Raw genomic sequence first — 16,032 nt, forward strand, 5'->3', positions numbered from 1 at the left:
AGAAGAGGGAAGCGGCTCCTGACTTCAGTTGATCCTTGGAGGCCAACAGTGACCTGCGAGTGTGTTCCCTCCCCGCAGAGTGAAAGGGTCAGGGCCGAGAGGAGGTGCTGGCAGCCCCTCAGCTGGCGCTGCTCCCATGCCAGAAGAATGTCATCAGCTGCGGAAGGTTGACTTGAGATGAAGCAAGAGAGCAGAGGTGAGAGAGGATCAGCGGCAGCTGTGTGTGCTGGAGCCTGCCTGGGGGCCCAGCCTTGCATAATACAAATACAAGATACAAGGAAACCCCCCGATACAAGTACCTGAAATGCCACCATTACACATGTATTATTTTGGGTTAAGCAGTGCCTCTCTGTGGTAGGCCAAATAATGGTCCCCCAAAGACATCCACGTCCTCATTCCTAGAACCTGTGAATCTGTTACCTGGACTTTGCAGGTGTAATTAAGGATTTTTTTTTTTTTTTTTTTTTTTTTTTGAGGTGGAGTCTCACTGTCGCCCAGGCTGGAGTGCAGTGCTATGATCTCAGCTCACTGCAACCTCCACAATTCTCCTGCCTCACCCTCCCAAGTAGTTGGGATTACAGGCATGCGCCACAATGCCTGGCTAATCTTTGTATTTTTAGTAGAGACTGGGTTTCACCATGTTGGCCAGGCTGGTCTCGAACTCCTGACCTCAAGTGATCCACCCATCTCGGCCTCCCAAAGTGCTGGGATTACAGATATGAGCCACCACGCCTGGCTGTGATTAAGGATCTTGAGGTGGGAGATTGTCCTGGATTATATGGGTGGGCCCAATGGAATCACGAGGGTCCTTCTAAGAAGGAGGCAGAAAGTCAACCAGATAGAGGGCACTGTGCACATTTCCCCAGGAAGGGAACACGTAAAGGCCTTGAGATCTCAGGCCGAATGGGTTAGGAGATAGGCCTCCTGTCAGAGTCAAAAGGCCACCTTCAGCCTGCTCCACTGGGCCTCTGCGGGGAACATGGTGGGGACCCAGAAGAGGAGACAAAGCATAAGCGGACAGGAGGGAGAGCAAGAACCGGGCAGAATTAGCTTCATTCTGCTTACATGGGCCAGGCCTTGGTTTGCTCCTGGAACCTGGACCCTGCCATCCTCCTGACCTCCTCTCTAAGGATCCTCTTGTCCAGACCATGCTGGAGTGTGTCATCTGCTGCTGTTTCAAGGAGCCACCAAGGCAGCCACCTGATCCTTAGTATTAACTGAAGAGATTGTCCTTCTCCCAGGTGGCACTCCCAGAATCCTCTGCTCCAGCCAGGCACCTTCTTTAACCCTGCTGACCTGAGAGGCAGAGAGCGGTTCTCCCAGGGTTTCTGAGTTTGACGATAAATGCTGGAGATTTGTTAACCATAACAGTGATGAGGAGGATGATCATAGTAAAGGTAATGATGATGGAATGAGGCTGGGTGTAAATATGTATAAATAAGTAGCTACTAGATACCATGGCACAATCTTCCTGCACACTATCCTGCTCAATCATCACAATTGGGAAGTTTCAGTATCTATATTTTATGGATAAGACATTGAGGCAGAGAGGCTGTGTGATGTTCAAAAGGTCACACAGCTGGTTAGTGCTAAGGCTGTAGTTTCAGCCCACATCTGACTTCAGAGTTTGTGCCCCTAACTACCACACTATTGTACCTCCTAAAAAATATTTTAAATGAACAATTTGCTCACTGATGTCTGTCCTTTTATTTGGAGACAGAATCTCACTATGGAGTGCAGTGGCACTGTGGTAGCTCACTGTAACCTAAAACTCACGGGCTCAAGCAACCTTCCTGCTTCTAATGTCTGACTTTTTTTTTTTTTTTTTTTTTTTTTTTTTGAGACAGAGTCTCCCTCTGTTGCCAGGCTGGAGTGCAGTGGCTCAATCTTGGCTCACTGCAACCTCTGCCTCCTGGCTTCAAGTGATTCTCCTGCCTCTGCCTCCCGAGTAGCTGGGACTACAGGCGTATGCCACCAAACCCAGCTGATTTTTGTATTTTTAGTAGAGATGGGGTTTTACCATGTTGACCAGGCTTGTCTCGAACTCCTGACCTCAGGTGATTCACCTGCCTCGGTCTCCCAAATATATATATATATATTTTTTCTAGACAGGGTCTCACTCTGTTGCCCAGGCTGGAGTGCAGTGGGATGATCTTGGCTCACTGCACCCTTCGCCTCCCAGGTTCAAGCTATTCTCCCATCTCAGCCTCCCGAGTAGCTGGGATTATAGGCGTGCACCACTACACCTGGCAAATTTTTGTATTTTTAGTAGAGACGGGGTTTTGTCATGTTGGCCAAGCTGGTCTCAAACTCCTGGTCTCAAGTGATCTGCCCGCCTCGGCCTCCCAAAGTGCTGGGATTACATGGGTGAGTCACCGCACCTGGCCAGATGTCACATTTTTAATCAAGCAACAGTTTGCTAGGGATGGACAGATTTGGGGCATGTGGGAGAAGGATAGGAATAACGGATGGGCCTGTCAACTGGTTGCCTCTAATCAAGGGGACTTAGTAAAGTGGTAGACCAAGGCCAGGTTACCTTAATCAGAACATTAGCTTTGGACCTAATATTGCATCTTAGAAATTGAACTTTACTGTCTCTTTCAAGTGTAGTTTTACTTTTGGCAACAGACAGATGTATGTCCAACTTCACAACATCCTGCCCATTTTCTCTAATAGTTTTGTGCTGCCTGCAAGTTATTCAAGGCAAGTTTTAAGGCCAAAGAGTATTTTTATTGTGATTTCAAGTTGGCAGGCATTGAGACAGTGGAAAGCACCAAGGGGCTATTGGGCCTCCGGAGACCTGGTTCTAGTTCCAAGCTTGTTGTGTGTAGGCCTGCAGAAGTGCCATTACACATTCAGGTGAGGTATCTGGGGTTGAAGCCCTGAGAAACGTGGAAGTTGTTCATTTTTTTTTTTACAGGCCTCAGTTCCAGGTCCAGCCCTGTTTGCAGGGTGGAGGGGGCTGAGATGTTTTGATTCTGGGGTAATTGTTGCAAGTCTTTGCGCAGGGCCTGCTGGGGAGGGCAGAGGCACCAGAGTCTTGGCCCCTGGCCTCTGCTTGTTTGAGTTATGGGCTGCTCCAGCAACTGGTCTCTTCAATCCTTGGGGACTTCTGAAGGATAGGCTTTGGGTGACTGGAGACAACTCTGGTCACAACCTCCCCACCCCACAAATGAGGAAAGACTGGCATAGGATCACAAATTGTCAGAGCAGAAGGGGACCCAGACTGGCTGAAAGTCACACACACTGGCCACAGGCCTGTTATGTAGTAAAGAATCCCCAGAGATCTTCTTACATAAAACAAAACAGATTCCTGGGTGCTGCCAAGCTAGGCTTCCTGAATCAGAATATACGGGGGTGGGGCCTGGGACTCTTGAATAAACACCCGAAGGATTCTTATGGATAGCTGCCAGGCCTGGAAGCTTTTGACCTGGTCAAATCTCTCTACTTTTCCTAGGGAAACTGAGGCCCAACGAAGCCTTGACCCAGACATCAGTAGACCTAAAATCAGAAATGAGGTCTTCTGACCTACAGTTTGATGTTCTTTCCACACCAAGACCAGGCGCCTACAGGACTCAAAAGAACTGCCCATTATTTATTGGTTTTAATTTTCTTAAAATCAAGGTTACTAATGCACACAGTGTAAAGAGTCAAATCAGGTGGTTTCACAGGCATGCATGAAGAACATAGCTCCCCGTCCGGCTGTCCCATCTGCCCCTCTGCAGAGGCAACCATTTCAACTCTTTCAGCAGATTCTGCTGCTGTTAACTGTCACCCTTGGCATTATTTGTGTTTTTACAATAAGCATGCATCACTTTGTTACTCTTGCTTGGTTTTAATAATACAGTTAGGATGGGTCGCCAGGTCTGGCACTGGGCCTGGACGCCCAGGCATCGTGGAGTGCCTCCGTGGTCACTGGGCACAGGCCACCAGCTCCTCCAGGGCTTGCTCTCGGCGGTTGCCATGGACCAGCAGCACCTCCTTGATCCGGTCCTGCTGGAAGCCCATGTCGCTGAACTGCTCCCAGAGGCGCAGGAACTCCCCTGCCTGAGGAAGAGGAGACAGGGAGGGTGCTGGGGACTCTGCTGGGCCTGGCCTCAGCCGAGGGGAGCCTCAGCTTAAAAGCTGTGGTTTTCCTAGTCCCAAAAAGCTGTGGCTCCCCCCAGGCCACTTGAGCCTGATCCTGGGCCGCAGCTGCCACTTTCCTGAATCTCTAGGGTGATGTAGGCTCCGACCTCCCTTCCTCTGCCAAGAAAACAAGGCCCTAGCCTGGCCACGGGCTCTGTCCTGACTCTCCTCCCACTCACTGTCAATTTTCTGCTGGGGCAGACCGCACACCGGCACCCGGAGCACAAACAGCCCAAGGTCCCTGCCCATTCCCTGAACACTGCGGAGGTCTCACAGCGCAGCCTGCACCTTCCTTCCCCTCCGACCCCAGGGCTTGAAACTTCCCCACCTCTGCTCCCTCTCTCCTTCTCGGGGCCTCACTCAACTCTCTGTCCCCTTCAGCCTCTGTGAAGAGCTGCTCTGCCATGGGGCACTCAGAAGTGACTACTGGGGCCGGGTGCGGTGGCTCACTCCTGTAATCCCAGCACTTTGGGAGGCCGAGGCGGGTGGATCACTTGAGGTCAGGGGTTTGAGACCAGCCTGGTCAACATGGTGAAACTCCGTCTCTACTGAAAATACCAAAAAAAATTAGCCGGGTGTGGTGGCAGGCACCTGTAATCCCAGCTACTCGGGAGGCTGAGGCAGGAGAATTGCTTGAACCTGGGAGGCAGGGCCAAGATCGCGCCATTGCACTCCAGCCTGGGCGACAGAGTGAGACTCAGTCTCAGAAATCAAGATGTGACTATTGGGCCTACAGCTGCATACACTTGGGATAGGTGGCACACTCCCCAAGCAGAGAGGTCATGCATCTTTATGCTGCCCATGGCTCCTATCTGGGTGTCTGACAAAGAGTGGGCATTCAGTTACAGAGGCTGCGTTGATTCAGTCTAACAAAGCAAAGCCCCTGCTGCTCTCTGCCTCCTGTCCCCCTCCGACCTCTTCCTGATCTCCCTCTGTGCCTCTCTCCTTTGTCCTTGCTGTAGCACCCTGGACCATCTCCTCCCCAGAGCTGAGGAGTCAGGCAATCTCCCGACGGACCCACAGGCTGGCTCTGAAGACTGGTGTGCCCCTGCACCCAGGCTCCTGGGTACATCCCCATCCCTTCCATCGCCTGGGGTCCTGGCAGGAAGCCCTGCTGACCTGGCTCTCGGAGAACTGGAACATCTCCATGGCCTCGTCCACCAGGCCTTCCTCATATCCCTGACGTAACAGGCGGTCACAGGCACTGAGGTAGCTGAGAAACTGGGCCGGAAGAGGGCAGAGAGGGACGGAGGGTAAGAGGAGCAGCAGGGGCAGCAGCCGGGGCAGAGGCACTCCAAGGGCCTGAGCTGAGGGCCAGGCAACAGGGCAAGCCACTACATGCAGTGTGGCCCCAGAGATCCCGTGAGCCCACAGAAGAGGGATACAGCCTTCCTCTGAGTGCCTGGGGACAGGCAGACAGTGCGTCTTCACCAACTATCCCAAGTTGGGAGCTGGACTCCAGGAAAAGGGCTGTCAGGTGGGCTAGGGTGTTCATAGAACCTAGGTGGGGAGCAGGACAGGCTTCAAACAGGCATCCCACCTACTACCCAACGCAATTCAACATTCGTGCACCACCCATCCCTGCCCAGGAGCACCCATTCGTGTGAAGGTGCCTCCTCATCCGTCCACACCTGTGCACCCCTACTCTACCCCCAGATGCATCTCTCTCATCCCGGACTCCTGAGCCACTACTATGCAACTCCTGCACCAGTGCTGGAGAAGGGGTGCGGGGGAGGCACAGAGGAGGATTCCACAGGTTAGAAAAACTGTTCAGGTCACCCCACAGTTACGTCATCAGGGGCCCAGGATAAAATGCTGCTCCTTACCAGGCAGGGCTCAAAGGCCTGTTCCCTGTCTATGGCCTTGGCCCCTCCCTCACCCTCCAGGACTCTGCAGATGCAGCACCCTCAGCCAAGGCCGGCCTCCTTCCCTGTCCCTGGGAAGTTTCCTGCCCCCTCTGTCTTCCTCGGTGCTGTCCCTCGTGCCCCCATAGCACCCTGTGCTTCCCTATTACAGCACATGTAACTTTGTAATTGCTTCACTCAATCTTTCTCATCCACTAACTTTTTGCTCCATGAGGGAGGGGCTGTGTCAGTCTCATTCACCACAGTGTCCCCAGCATCCAGCATGGTGGCAGAAGGAGCTCAATAAATGTATGCTGTGTTTATAAAACGAATGAAGACCTGCCTTCAAGGAACTCACAGCTTAGTGGGGGAGATAAACCAGATACAGGACCACATCAGTGCCAGGCAAATCAAAGCAGGATTTATAGGGTGTAGGTGCCAAATGAAGGCTCCAGACCACAGGAATTATGAGAATATGTGGAGAAGGGAGAGTGGGGTTTCTGCAGACCTTCAGAGCTGGGATGAAAGTGCAGATCATCTAGACTAACAGTTTTCAAATTGTTTTTAGCTCCTGAAGTGTTTATCTTAGCACAAGGAGGCTTCAGCAATAACAGGCTAAGATCAGAGCTGCTCTGGGAGAACAAGGGCCAGGGGCATGGGGGCCCGGAGTCCAGTGCTCCTGCCCAAGGTACAGCCCAATACAGCCAGACCTGCTCTGAGCACATTTTGAAAACCACACACCCGTGCCCTCCTTTCACAGTTGAGGAAACTGAGGTTCAGGCAAGGCAGGTGCCTTGCCCAGGGTCCCAGGACTAGGCCCCCGATTCTGTAACCTGTCACTTAATGCCTTGTCCATCAGAGGGATCAGCTGCTAGAGGAGGGGCTTTGAGCTGTCTTGGTGGAGGACAGGGTTTCCAAAGGTGAAACCTTCACTTTCAGAAGGAGGGCAGGCAAGGATGGATGGTGGACGCTGCCTCCACCTTTTGGCTCATCCACAGCAATGGTTCTCAATCTCAGTGCTTATTGCAACCGCCTCGGGAACTTGAAATATTACTGATGTCTGGGCCTCACCTTCAGAGGTTACGATATAATTGGTCTGGAGTGTAGCCTGAGCATTGGGATTTTTTCCTATAGCTCTCCAGGTGATTCTAATGTGCACCCAAGACTAAGCGTCACTGAATGGGGACAGCTGACCTTGATCTATACCATGCCACCGTGAATATCAGACCCATCTGCACATTTTTTAAAATTAAAGGCCCCTGGGCTCCCCCCAGATCCACTGACTGGGACCCCGCAGGATAAGCCCTGAGAGTCTACATTTGCAAAGGTTCTGCTGCTTGGTTAGCTTTTGGGCCTGCAGGACTGTCGAAGCTATCAGGCTTGCCTCAGGCCCCCAGGTGGGTGAGATGTCACCTTCAGGCCACAGGATGGGGCCCCCGGAAGTCACTGGTTCCAAACACGTATTCCCCCTCCACCCTGTGAACTGGGAAACTGAGGCTAAAAGAGGTGGCCTGGCCTGTGGACCCTCACACGTGGCACCCAGGCCTGTCCTGCAGGGAGGCAGTGAGGGCACATCAAGCCTTGTGGAAGGAAAGGAGTGCTGCACAATTTCTTTTTTATCTTCTCTCCCTGACTCTTCTAGCTGCTCTGTCTCTTATCACCTGACGCCCTTCCTCCTGGGCCATCTGTCATTTTTCTTGGCCAAAAAGGATTTACTGCAATATGCGGCTTTCAGCGGGAGAAGGAATCTGAACCCAAAGGACTTGTTCAGTTACCAGGACTTCACAGAACAGACAGAAATACTAACTTGGTGGGGGAGGATAGATGAAGTCATCCAAAGGCCCCTCAGACCCACCCCTTGGGGTCTGGCTCCTGACTGCTGTCTGGGGAAGGCCACCCAGAGATCCAGGGGGCCAGGCAGGTGGTCAGTCTATATCTGGAAACACAATGTTCCCAATGCAGTGAAATTCTTCCAGCTCACCCACTGGGAGGCCAGGGCCCCAGGCTGGCTCTGACTCATCCTCAGACCCCCAGAGAGATGGCCTGAGACCTCAGCCTTGTCACAGGGCCTGAAGGGACTGGGGAGGCATATCAGAGCCCCACTGTGCACCTGGCCTCACAGCCCTCCTGGCCAGCTTTTTGGCCAAGACCCTGGCTTTTCAGTATCAGCTGAAGGTAGGGGTGACTTTAGATCTGCTCTTAAATCTCAGATCAGCCTATAGTGCTGTCCTGGGAGGTTCTCACACAGAAAATGAGATAAAAGGCATTGTGCAACCGAGATGCAGCGTCAGACCAGCCGGCCTCACCCCAGTGCTGCCATTGACTGACCGCATGAACTTCCCTGGCCTCAGTTTCCTCATCTGCAAAGTGGTCATAACGTAATAGCAACCTTGCAGAATTGAGAAAACCTAACTGAATACCCTCAGAGAGAGACATTCATGCAAAGAAAATGTTCAATAAATGTTAGCACCCCTCCCTGCCATTTTAGCCACATGGAGGTCACTATGTTGGAAATTCCCCTCCAGGACAGGGCATGAACTGATGAACCCAGAGTAGAGTAGAAGCAGGAGTGGGTGGGCAAGGGGACCAGGTGCATTTCCCCAGCCCCACCCCAGCTCCTGTTTGAAAGTCACTTTCCTTCTGCCATTCCCTCTTGCAGGAGCAGATAGCTCTGGACTGCAGGGACCCAGCATTCCATACTCATCAGTGATGACGGAGGTGTCCAAGCCTTTTGATGGCGGGGCAGGAACGGGAGAAAAATGAAAAGTGCCAACTACCCTGGGAACAGCCATCCAACCATGAAGCGTCCCGATGTTTAGAAAACAGCACAGTAAGGGATGTTGCTTTCAGTTGGGGACGTGGGGGTGTAGGCAATGGCATTCAGTGTCACCTCCTGACCCTACTTACAATCCTTCCATGCCTCCTTTTGGCTATTGGGTCATTTATCAAATTCTCAGGCCAGCCTTCAAGACCCCTAAATCTACCCCCAATTCTCTTTGTTTCATCTCCTACCAGCCTGCCTCATGCACCCTCTCCTCCAACAAGACTGGTCAGATCAGAGCCTCCCAAACACTTCCCTCCCACCTCCACTCCTTTATTCACACTGTCCTTCCCTCCTGGAATATCACCCCTTCTCCTTCCTTCAGAGTCAGATCTTATCCATCCTTGAAGTCCCACTCAATGCTTGGTATCTCCATGAAGCCTTTCTTGATCACTAGAACCTCCTTGTGGTAGATTGAGAATGATCATAAAATTTTTTGTAGCCTCTCCCACCAAGAGATGGAGTCTGTTTTTCCCTTGTTTAAGTTTGGAGTGGTCAGTGATGTGCTTTGACCAATAGAATGAGGCAGAAGTGACTATGTACAATTTCAGCCTAGGCCTCAAGAGGCCTTACTCTTGGAACCAAGTAGGGTGGCTTGCTGGAGATATGTGGCCCAACTGACAAGTATCACCACCCACTGTACGGTGAATGAGGCCATCTTAGATCATTCAGCCCCAAGTAAGTCACCAAACTGTAGCCACATGAGACTTCAGGTAAGATGAGCAGAAGAACCCCCTAGCTGAGTCCACCTTAAAACTGCCAATCCAGAGAATCATGAGCAAATAAATGGTTGTTTCGAGTCACTAAGTTTTGGGGTAGTTTGTTACACAAAAATAGATGACAGAAACACCCCTATAACACTCATACCACTTCTTCTCCCAGGTATCTTGTGACTAGCACCTCTTTTTAAGCACTTTGGGGGCCCTCACTCCTCTGCAGGTGTTCTTATATTCTTGGCTTATATTAGGGGTCAAGACCTGCTTCCAAATATTAGCGTGGCTCAGAGTGCTGTCCTTGGAGTGTCATCATGAGTCTCCGCCATACTTCCAATAGAGTGAATTCTATTAGAAGAATAGAACGTGGGTGAGTAGAACCTGGGCGTGGTAGACTCTGTGATGTTCCATCCACATACCCTTTCACTGCAGGACTTACTGCCCCAGATGCTGGGAGAGCTGGGAGAGCTGGGAGAGCTGGGAGAGCTGGGAGACACTCTTCAGTTGTCTGCCCCTTCAGGGATTACCTTAACAACAAAGATCCACTTACCTCAGTCATCCCCTTCCCACATGCAATGACTGATTGAGGCAGGGGTATAAAGGCCTGACCATCTCAGGACAACCTTGAGGGGCCGTAGATGCTCCAGATCTTTGGGGTTGGCCGATGCTGTTGTTGGGCCTATGCCACAGCTCAAAAGGTGAAAACCATGTGGCCACTCACCTGGCTCCAGCATCACAGCCCATCAGCTCTGGGCCCCCCAACTCACCTGGCTCAGGCTCTGCCTCCCTGTCTTCTGCAGAGCTATGATGGCCCTTCGCAGGGGATATCCCAGGGCGACCACTGGCCCAATGAGGTCTTGCTCCTCCTGACTCAGGGCAGATAGCAGGTCAGCCGCAGTATCAGGGTGTGACTTGTAGGGGTTGAGAGGCTGGGGTGCCCCCCCAGGAGGTGGCAGACAAGTGTACGGGCTGAGGGACTGAAATATAGACAGATTGGAATGTCAGTTACCACAGGAAGTGACACCCAGTTGGGCTGGACATTTTTAAAAATGCCTTTATGTACCACCTTCTGTACAGAGTGTAGGGCCTAATATTATGGAGGGCTTAGAGTCCTGCAGACCCCAGCTCTCTAATACTTACTCAGTATACTCATATGAAAAATGAGGGCAATCCCTAAGCTACTTCATGGGACTATTACGAGGCTTAAATAAGACAATGTGAGGTGCTGGGCGTGGTGGCTCATGGCTCTAATCCCAACACTTTGGGAGGCCAAGGCAGGTGGATCACCTGAGGTAAGGAGTTCGAGACCAGCCCAACCAACATGGTGAAACCCTGTCTCTACTAAAAAATACAAAATTAGCTGGGCATGGTGGTACACGCCTATAATCCCAGCTACTTGATTGGGGCAGAAGGCAGGAGAATTGCTTGAACCCAGGAAGCAGAGGTTGCAGTGAGCAGAGATCGCACCATTGCACTCCAGCCTGGGCAATAAGAGTGGAACTCTGTCTCAAAAAAAAAAAAAAAAAAGTCAGGAAAGTGACTAGTGAAAGAAATATGAGGTCTATTCTACTATCCCATTTTACAGACATTGAAATCAAGGTTCAGAAACATTAATGACCCGATTAAGCAACACACGCTTGGCACCTCAACCCTACTCAGGTTTTTTGCCCCACACCTTGTTGAGGGAGGAGCAGGGGTAGGTCTTCCCAACCAAGCCCTCCTTCTTGAGTTCCTTCTTGAGTTTGGTTGGGCTGGGGTTTGGCAGGGCATGGAGCAGGGGAGGAACTGGGCACACCAGCCCTTCGGTTGTGGTGTTGGAGAAACTGAAACAGACCTTGGATTAAGGAGGGTGACTTGAAGGTATTTCAATTGGTTTGGCCGGCGTCATCCCAACCCTTCTCCCATGAGGAGGTACCTCTCTGCCAGCCCTGAACGTTTCATCCTGTCCCCTCCTCCCAAGGAAAACCCAGCTGCCGCCTGGCTCCTAGGGTAGAGTGTATATGTAACACACATGAATTCTCCACCCATCCACATCTTCTCAGGGCTCTCCCTGCCACGACCTCACCCTAGGATCTACCCTTTATTACCTCTAGAGTGGAGAACATCAAAGTTTAGGAGCTGAGTCTACTTTTGTGTCCTTGAAAAAGATTCTTTGCCACTCTGTGCCTCATTTCCATCATCTACAGAATACTGTCCCACCCCCACAGGGTTGTTGTGAGAATTAAATTCATCTTGGCCAGGGAAGAGCCATCCTGGCATCAGCATCTGGTCTTGGATGTGGGCGTGGCTCATCGCGAATACAGGCCTCTTCTCTACTATGTATGCTCTAAACAACCGGGTGAAGGGTTGTTGGCTCACTGTGCAGGTAGAGAAGGGGTGGTTCAGTGACTTGCCTAAGGTCACACGCCGGTGCATGTAAGAAACCAGACCTCAGGTCTCTGTCTTTCAGATTGAATTCTACCTTGGTCTTATTCTGCAGCATCTCCTGGCCTTACTGGGGGGCTGCTGGGGGGCAGAAAGCTGTGCCCCGCTGCCACCTTCTGCTGCCAATCCTGACCCACCCCATGTTTGGTGGAGTCTGATACTTATATCATTTGGAAGCGACCTCAGAGAAAAAGAACACACAATTACGAACACAAAATTGGGCACAAGGCCTTGGAAGAGACAAAGGGAGGAGCCTGAGGCTTAAGCTTCTGTGGTTTCACTGTAGGGTCACTTCTCCCTGCTCTTCAGGGTTCACTTCCTCCGTCCTGAAACCTTCTCAGCCTGCAGCAGCCCTGACTCTCCCTCAACACCTGATTCCGCTGTACAGTGCAGGGCCTGGTCCCACACCCTCTTAGCCAACTCTCCATGTTCTGTGGTTTTGACACTCCCAAACCCAGTGTCTGGCAGGAAGTAACTGTGCCTTGAATATTCCTTGATTGAGCCTCCAGCTTCCCCAGCCTACAGCAAACCTCACCCAGTTGGAAGCCCTAGATTTGCGTTGTGTTCATCAATTCAACAGACATCCACTGGGCGCCCCCTATGGGTCAAGTCGGCAGCTGGGTGCTCTGGAAACAAAAATCAATGCGATCCAGTCCCTGCTCTAAAAGAGCTCAACTTCTGTTGGAAGAGACAGACAGTTTCTGCATAATTAAAACCACTATGACCTGCGCCCTAAAAAAGCAAGGCAGGCACAGTGGGAAACGCGGGGCATGGGGACTTCTGAACAGGGACTACTCTAGGCAAAGGGCCGCAGGAGGACAACACTGGACAGGCCCAGGTGGGAGCAGGTCAAGGGAGGACATAGGAGCGCGCGGGGTAGGGGACCGAGGCTGCGGGCCTGGGCTGCTGAGCGGCGGCATTGGAGGGACGGGCAGAATCCTTACCGCGACCGTGGGCTTGTGGCTCCGTAGCTGGGGGATGGCGCCGGCCGTGGAGGGCCGCGGGGGCGACGCGGGGACTGCGGGGAACTGGGGCGTGGACCCCGGGGGTGACGCGGACCTGGGGGACGGCGCGGGGCTGGGGCACAGGCTCAGCGCGCGGCGGCCGCGGAAGCCGTGCAGGAGGGCGCGGGGCCGGGCGGCCAGCTTCCCCTCGGAGAGTCGCCGCCTTGCCCCCGCCAGCTCCGACCGCACGCCGCGCAGCACGTCCAGTGAGCACAGGCGACGGCGGGGGCCGGGGCCGGCCGGAGAGCCCGGTTGGAGGCTGCGTGGGCCCGGCTCTTCCTCGCTGCCAGAAGAGGCTTCTGCCTCGTCCTCACCCTCCTCCTCCGGCCTTTCCTGGTGTCCGGCCTCCTGGTCTCTGATTGTGGCAGGCGCCAGCTCATATTCGGGGCTGACTAGCAGGAGCCAGGCTGGAGGGGCCGACGCTGTCCCCGGGTCACCGCACTGGTACGGGCTGGGTCCCTGGCCGGCGGCCTCCACCCAGAAGAGTGCCCTCCTCTCCAGGCTGAAGTCGTGCTGTGGAAAGAAGGCGACGTAAAGCCCGGGGCAAACCAGGACCCCGGGGTCACAACACTAACCCCTGGCCTGGGGGACCCTGTTCAGCCAGAGACTCTCTAGGCCTGGACAGCGTCAGATTCTGAGCCCCGGGCTTCCATCACAGCCCACTCTACCCTGGGTTTTATAGCTAACACTGTGGTTGATGGATACCAGTAACAGTTTAATGGCAAACTGGCATAAATGACAAAGTGATGAATTCGTTAATAGAATGAAATGTAATTAAATCCAACATCTAAATCCCTTTGCCATTCAGTATGTAGTTGAGCAAAAACTACTTAAAAATTTTCTCCAATAAAACTTATTCTTAGCAAAGAAGCTTTCACCTGAGCCCAGCACAGTAGGCCCTGTCTCAAAAAACAAAAGCAGGTCGGGCACAGTGGCTCATGCTTGTAATTGCAGCTCTTAGGGTGGCCAAGGTGGGAGGATCACTTGAGCCCCGGGGTTCAAGACCAGCCCGGGCAACATGGTGTGAAATCTCATCTCTACAAAGAAATATAAAAAATTAGGCCGGGCGCGGTGGCTCAAGCCTGTAATCCCAGCACTTTGGGAGGCCGAGACGGGCGGATCACGAGGTCAGGAGATCGAGACCATCCTGACTAACGCGGTGAAACCCCGTCTCTACTAAAAAATACAAAAAAACTAGCCGGGCGCGGTGGCCGGCGCCTGTAGTCCCAGCTACTCGGGAGGCTGAGGCAGGAGAATGGCGTAAACCCGGGAGGCGGAGCTTGCAGTGAGCTGAGATCCGGCCACTGCACTCCAGCCTGGGCGACAGAGCGAGACTCCGTCTCAAAAAAAAAAAAAAAAAAAAAAGAAATATAAAAAATTAGCCAAGCATGGTGGCATATGCCTATAGTCCTAGTTACTTGGGAGGCTGAGGTGGGAGGATCGCTTGAGCCCTAGAAGAGGAGGTTGCAATGAGCTGAGATTGCACCACTGCACTCCATCCAGCCTGGGCAACAGAGGGAAACTCTGAAAAAAACAAAAACAGCTCTTTCCCTAAGCGGCCTGAGGTAATCTGTGAAAATGGTTCACTATTCATTTGACCTGGAGAACCCCACAAAATCGTGCAAATCAAGAGGTTCAAATTTTCATGGTCACTTTAAGAACACTCGTGCAACTGCCCAGGCCATCAAGGGTATGCATATGCGAAAAGCCATTAAGTATCTGAAAGATGTCACTTTACAGAAATAGTGTGTACCATTCTGACGTTACAATGGTGGAGTTGGTAGGTGTGCCCAGGCCAAGCAGTGGGGCTGGATACAAGGTCGGTGGCCCAAGAAGAGTGCTGAATTTGTTTTTGAGATGGAGTCTCATTCTGTCACCAGGCTGGAGTACAGTGGCACGATCTCAGGTCACTGCAACCTCCACCTCCTGGGTTTAAGCGATTCTCATGCCTCCACCTCCCGAGTAGCTGGGATTACAGGCACACATTGCCACACCCAGCTAATTTTTTGTATTTTTAGTAGAGACGGGGTTTCACCATGTTGGTCAGGGCTAGCTGTCCTTTAAATTCAAGGAACAAGGCCCCATGGACTCAGTCTCAGACCCACAGACCTAGAAGACAAAAACACAGAGACACACTTACCATAGAACCCAGCAGAAGCTCCCCGCAGGGCGGGACGCTGAGTTCTGGCCCAGGAAGAGGCTCTGTGCCTATCACAAAGCCCTTGGGCAACTTGAAGGGAACACCATCGAGGGCATTCATTCTGTCAGAGGAGTGTGGAGATGGCTGGCAGGACTGGGGCGGGCTGCTTGATGGTAGGGAGAGAGAGTCGAGTCCTGAGGACCAAGCTCAGGCCTCAAATGGCCTCACTGCTCTCCTGTGTGGTCACTTAGCTGAGCCCCCAACAGCTGGAAGGGAAAAGGTGAGGGGGCCAGTGCTGCATAAAGGAAGGAAATGAATAAAAACAAGAGCATTCACACAGACAGGAATTCACTATTTCATATTTCAGTCATGCTCTAGACCATTGTTTTCCAAAACATGGTCCACAAAACTAGTTCTAATGCATTTCATCAAAATAATTGTCACCCAAATGTTTAAGAAACAAACAGTATTAATTTACATAGACTCTTCCAGGGAAGAAGAAAATAAGGAATACTTTCTAACTTATTCTGATTTTAGCATAACCTTTTTTTTTTTTTTTTTTTCTTTTTCTGGGACGAAGTCTCCCTCTGCCACCCAGGCTGGAGTGCAGTAGCCTGATCTTACCTCACAGGAACCTCCAGCTCCTGGTTTCAAGTGATTCTCCTGGCTCAGCCTCCCAAGTAGCTGGAATTACAGGCACCCACCACCACGCCCAGCTAATTTTTGTATTTTTAGTAGAGACGGGGTTTCACCATGTTGGCCAGGCTGGTCTCAAACTCCCAGCCTCAGGTGATTCGGCCACCTCGGCCTCCCAAAGTGCTGGGATTACAGGCATGAGCCACTACACCCGGCCGATTTTTAGCATAACCTTGATACCAAATTTGATTTAAAAAAAAAAAATTAGAAACCAATCTCTCATGAATACAGATGCAAAAAAATCTTTTTTTTTTTTTTTTTT

At 51.9% G+C, this 16,032-nt stretch overlaps 1 protein-coding gene across 1 annotated transcript in view; it reads right to left on the reverse strand.

Annotated features, from left to right (window-relative positions):
• Nucleotides 1-3,585: 3,585 nt before the first annotated feature.
• The window catches only part of UBAP1L (ubiquitin associated protein 1 like), a 19,550-nt gene continuing 7,103 nt past the window's right edge, over nucleotides 3,586-16,032 (reverse strand). Inside the window, exons 2-6 of the mRNA XM_025390715.1 lie at nucleotides 15,075-15,369; nucleotides 12,875-13,447; nucleotides 10,274-10,483; nucleotides 5,248-5,349; nucleotides 3,586-4,047 (exon numbers count right to left, since the gene is read on the reverse strand). Coding sequence (XP_025246500.1) covers nucleotides 3,913-4,047; nucleotides 5,248-5,349; nucleotides 10,274-10,483; nucleotides 12,875-13,447; nucleotides 15,075-15,194 — 1,140 coding nt within the window. The 5' untranslated portion in view covers nucleotides 15,195-15,369 and the 3' untranslated portion in view covers nucleotides 3,586-3,912. The remainder of the gene's footprint in view (nucleotides 4,048-5,247; nucleotides 5,350-10,273; nucleotides 10,484-12,874; nucleotides 13,448-15,074; nucleotides 15,370-16,032) is intronic.

This window comes from Theropithecus gelada, chromosome 7a (assembly GCF_003255815.1).
Source record: "Theropithecus gelada isolate Dixy chromosome 7a, Tgel_1.0, whole genome shotgun sequence".
In the NCBI taxonomy this organism is placed as follows: Eukaryota; Metazoa; Chordata; class Mammalia; order Primates; family Cercopithecidae; genus Theropithecus; species Theropithecus gelada.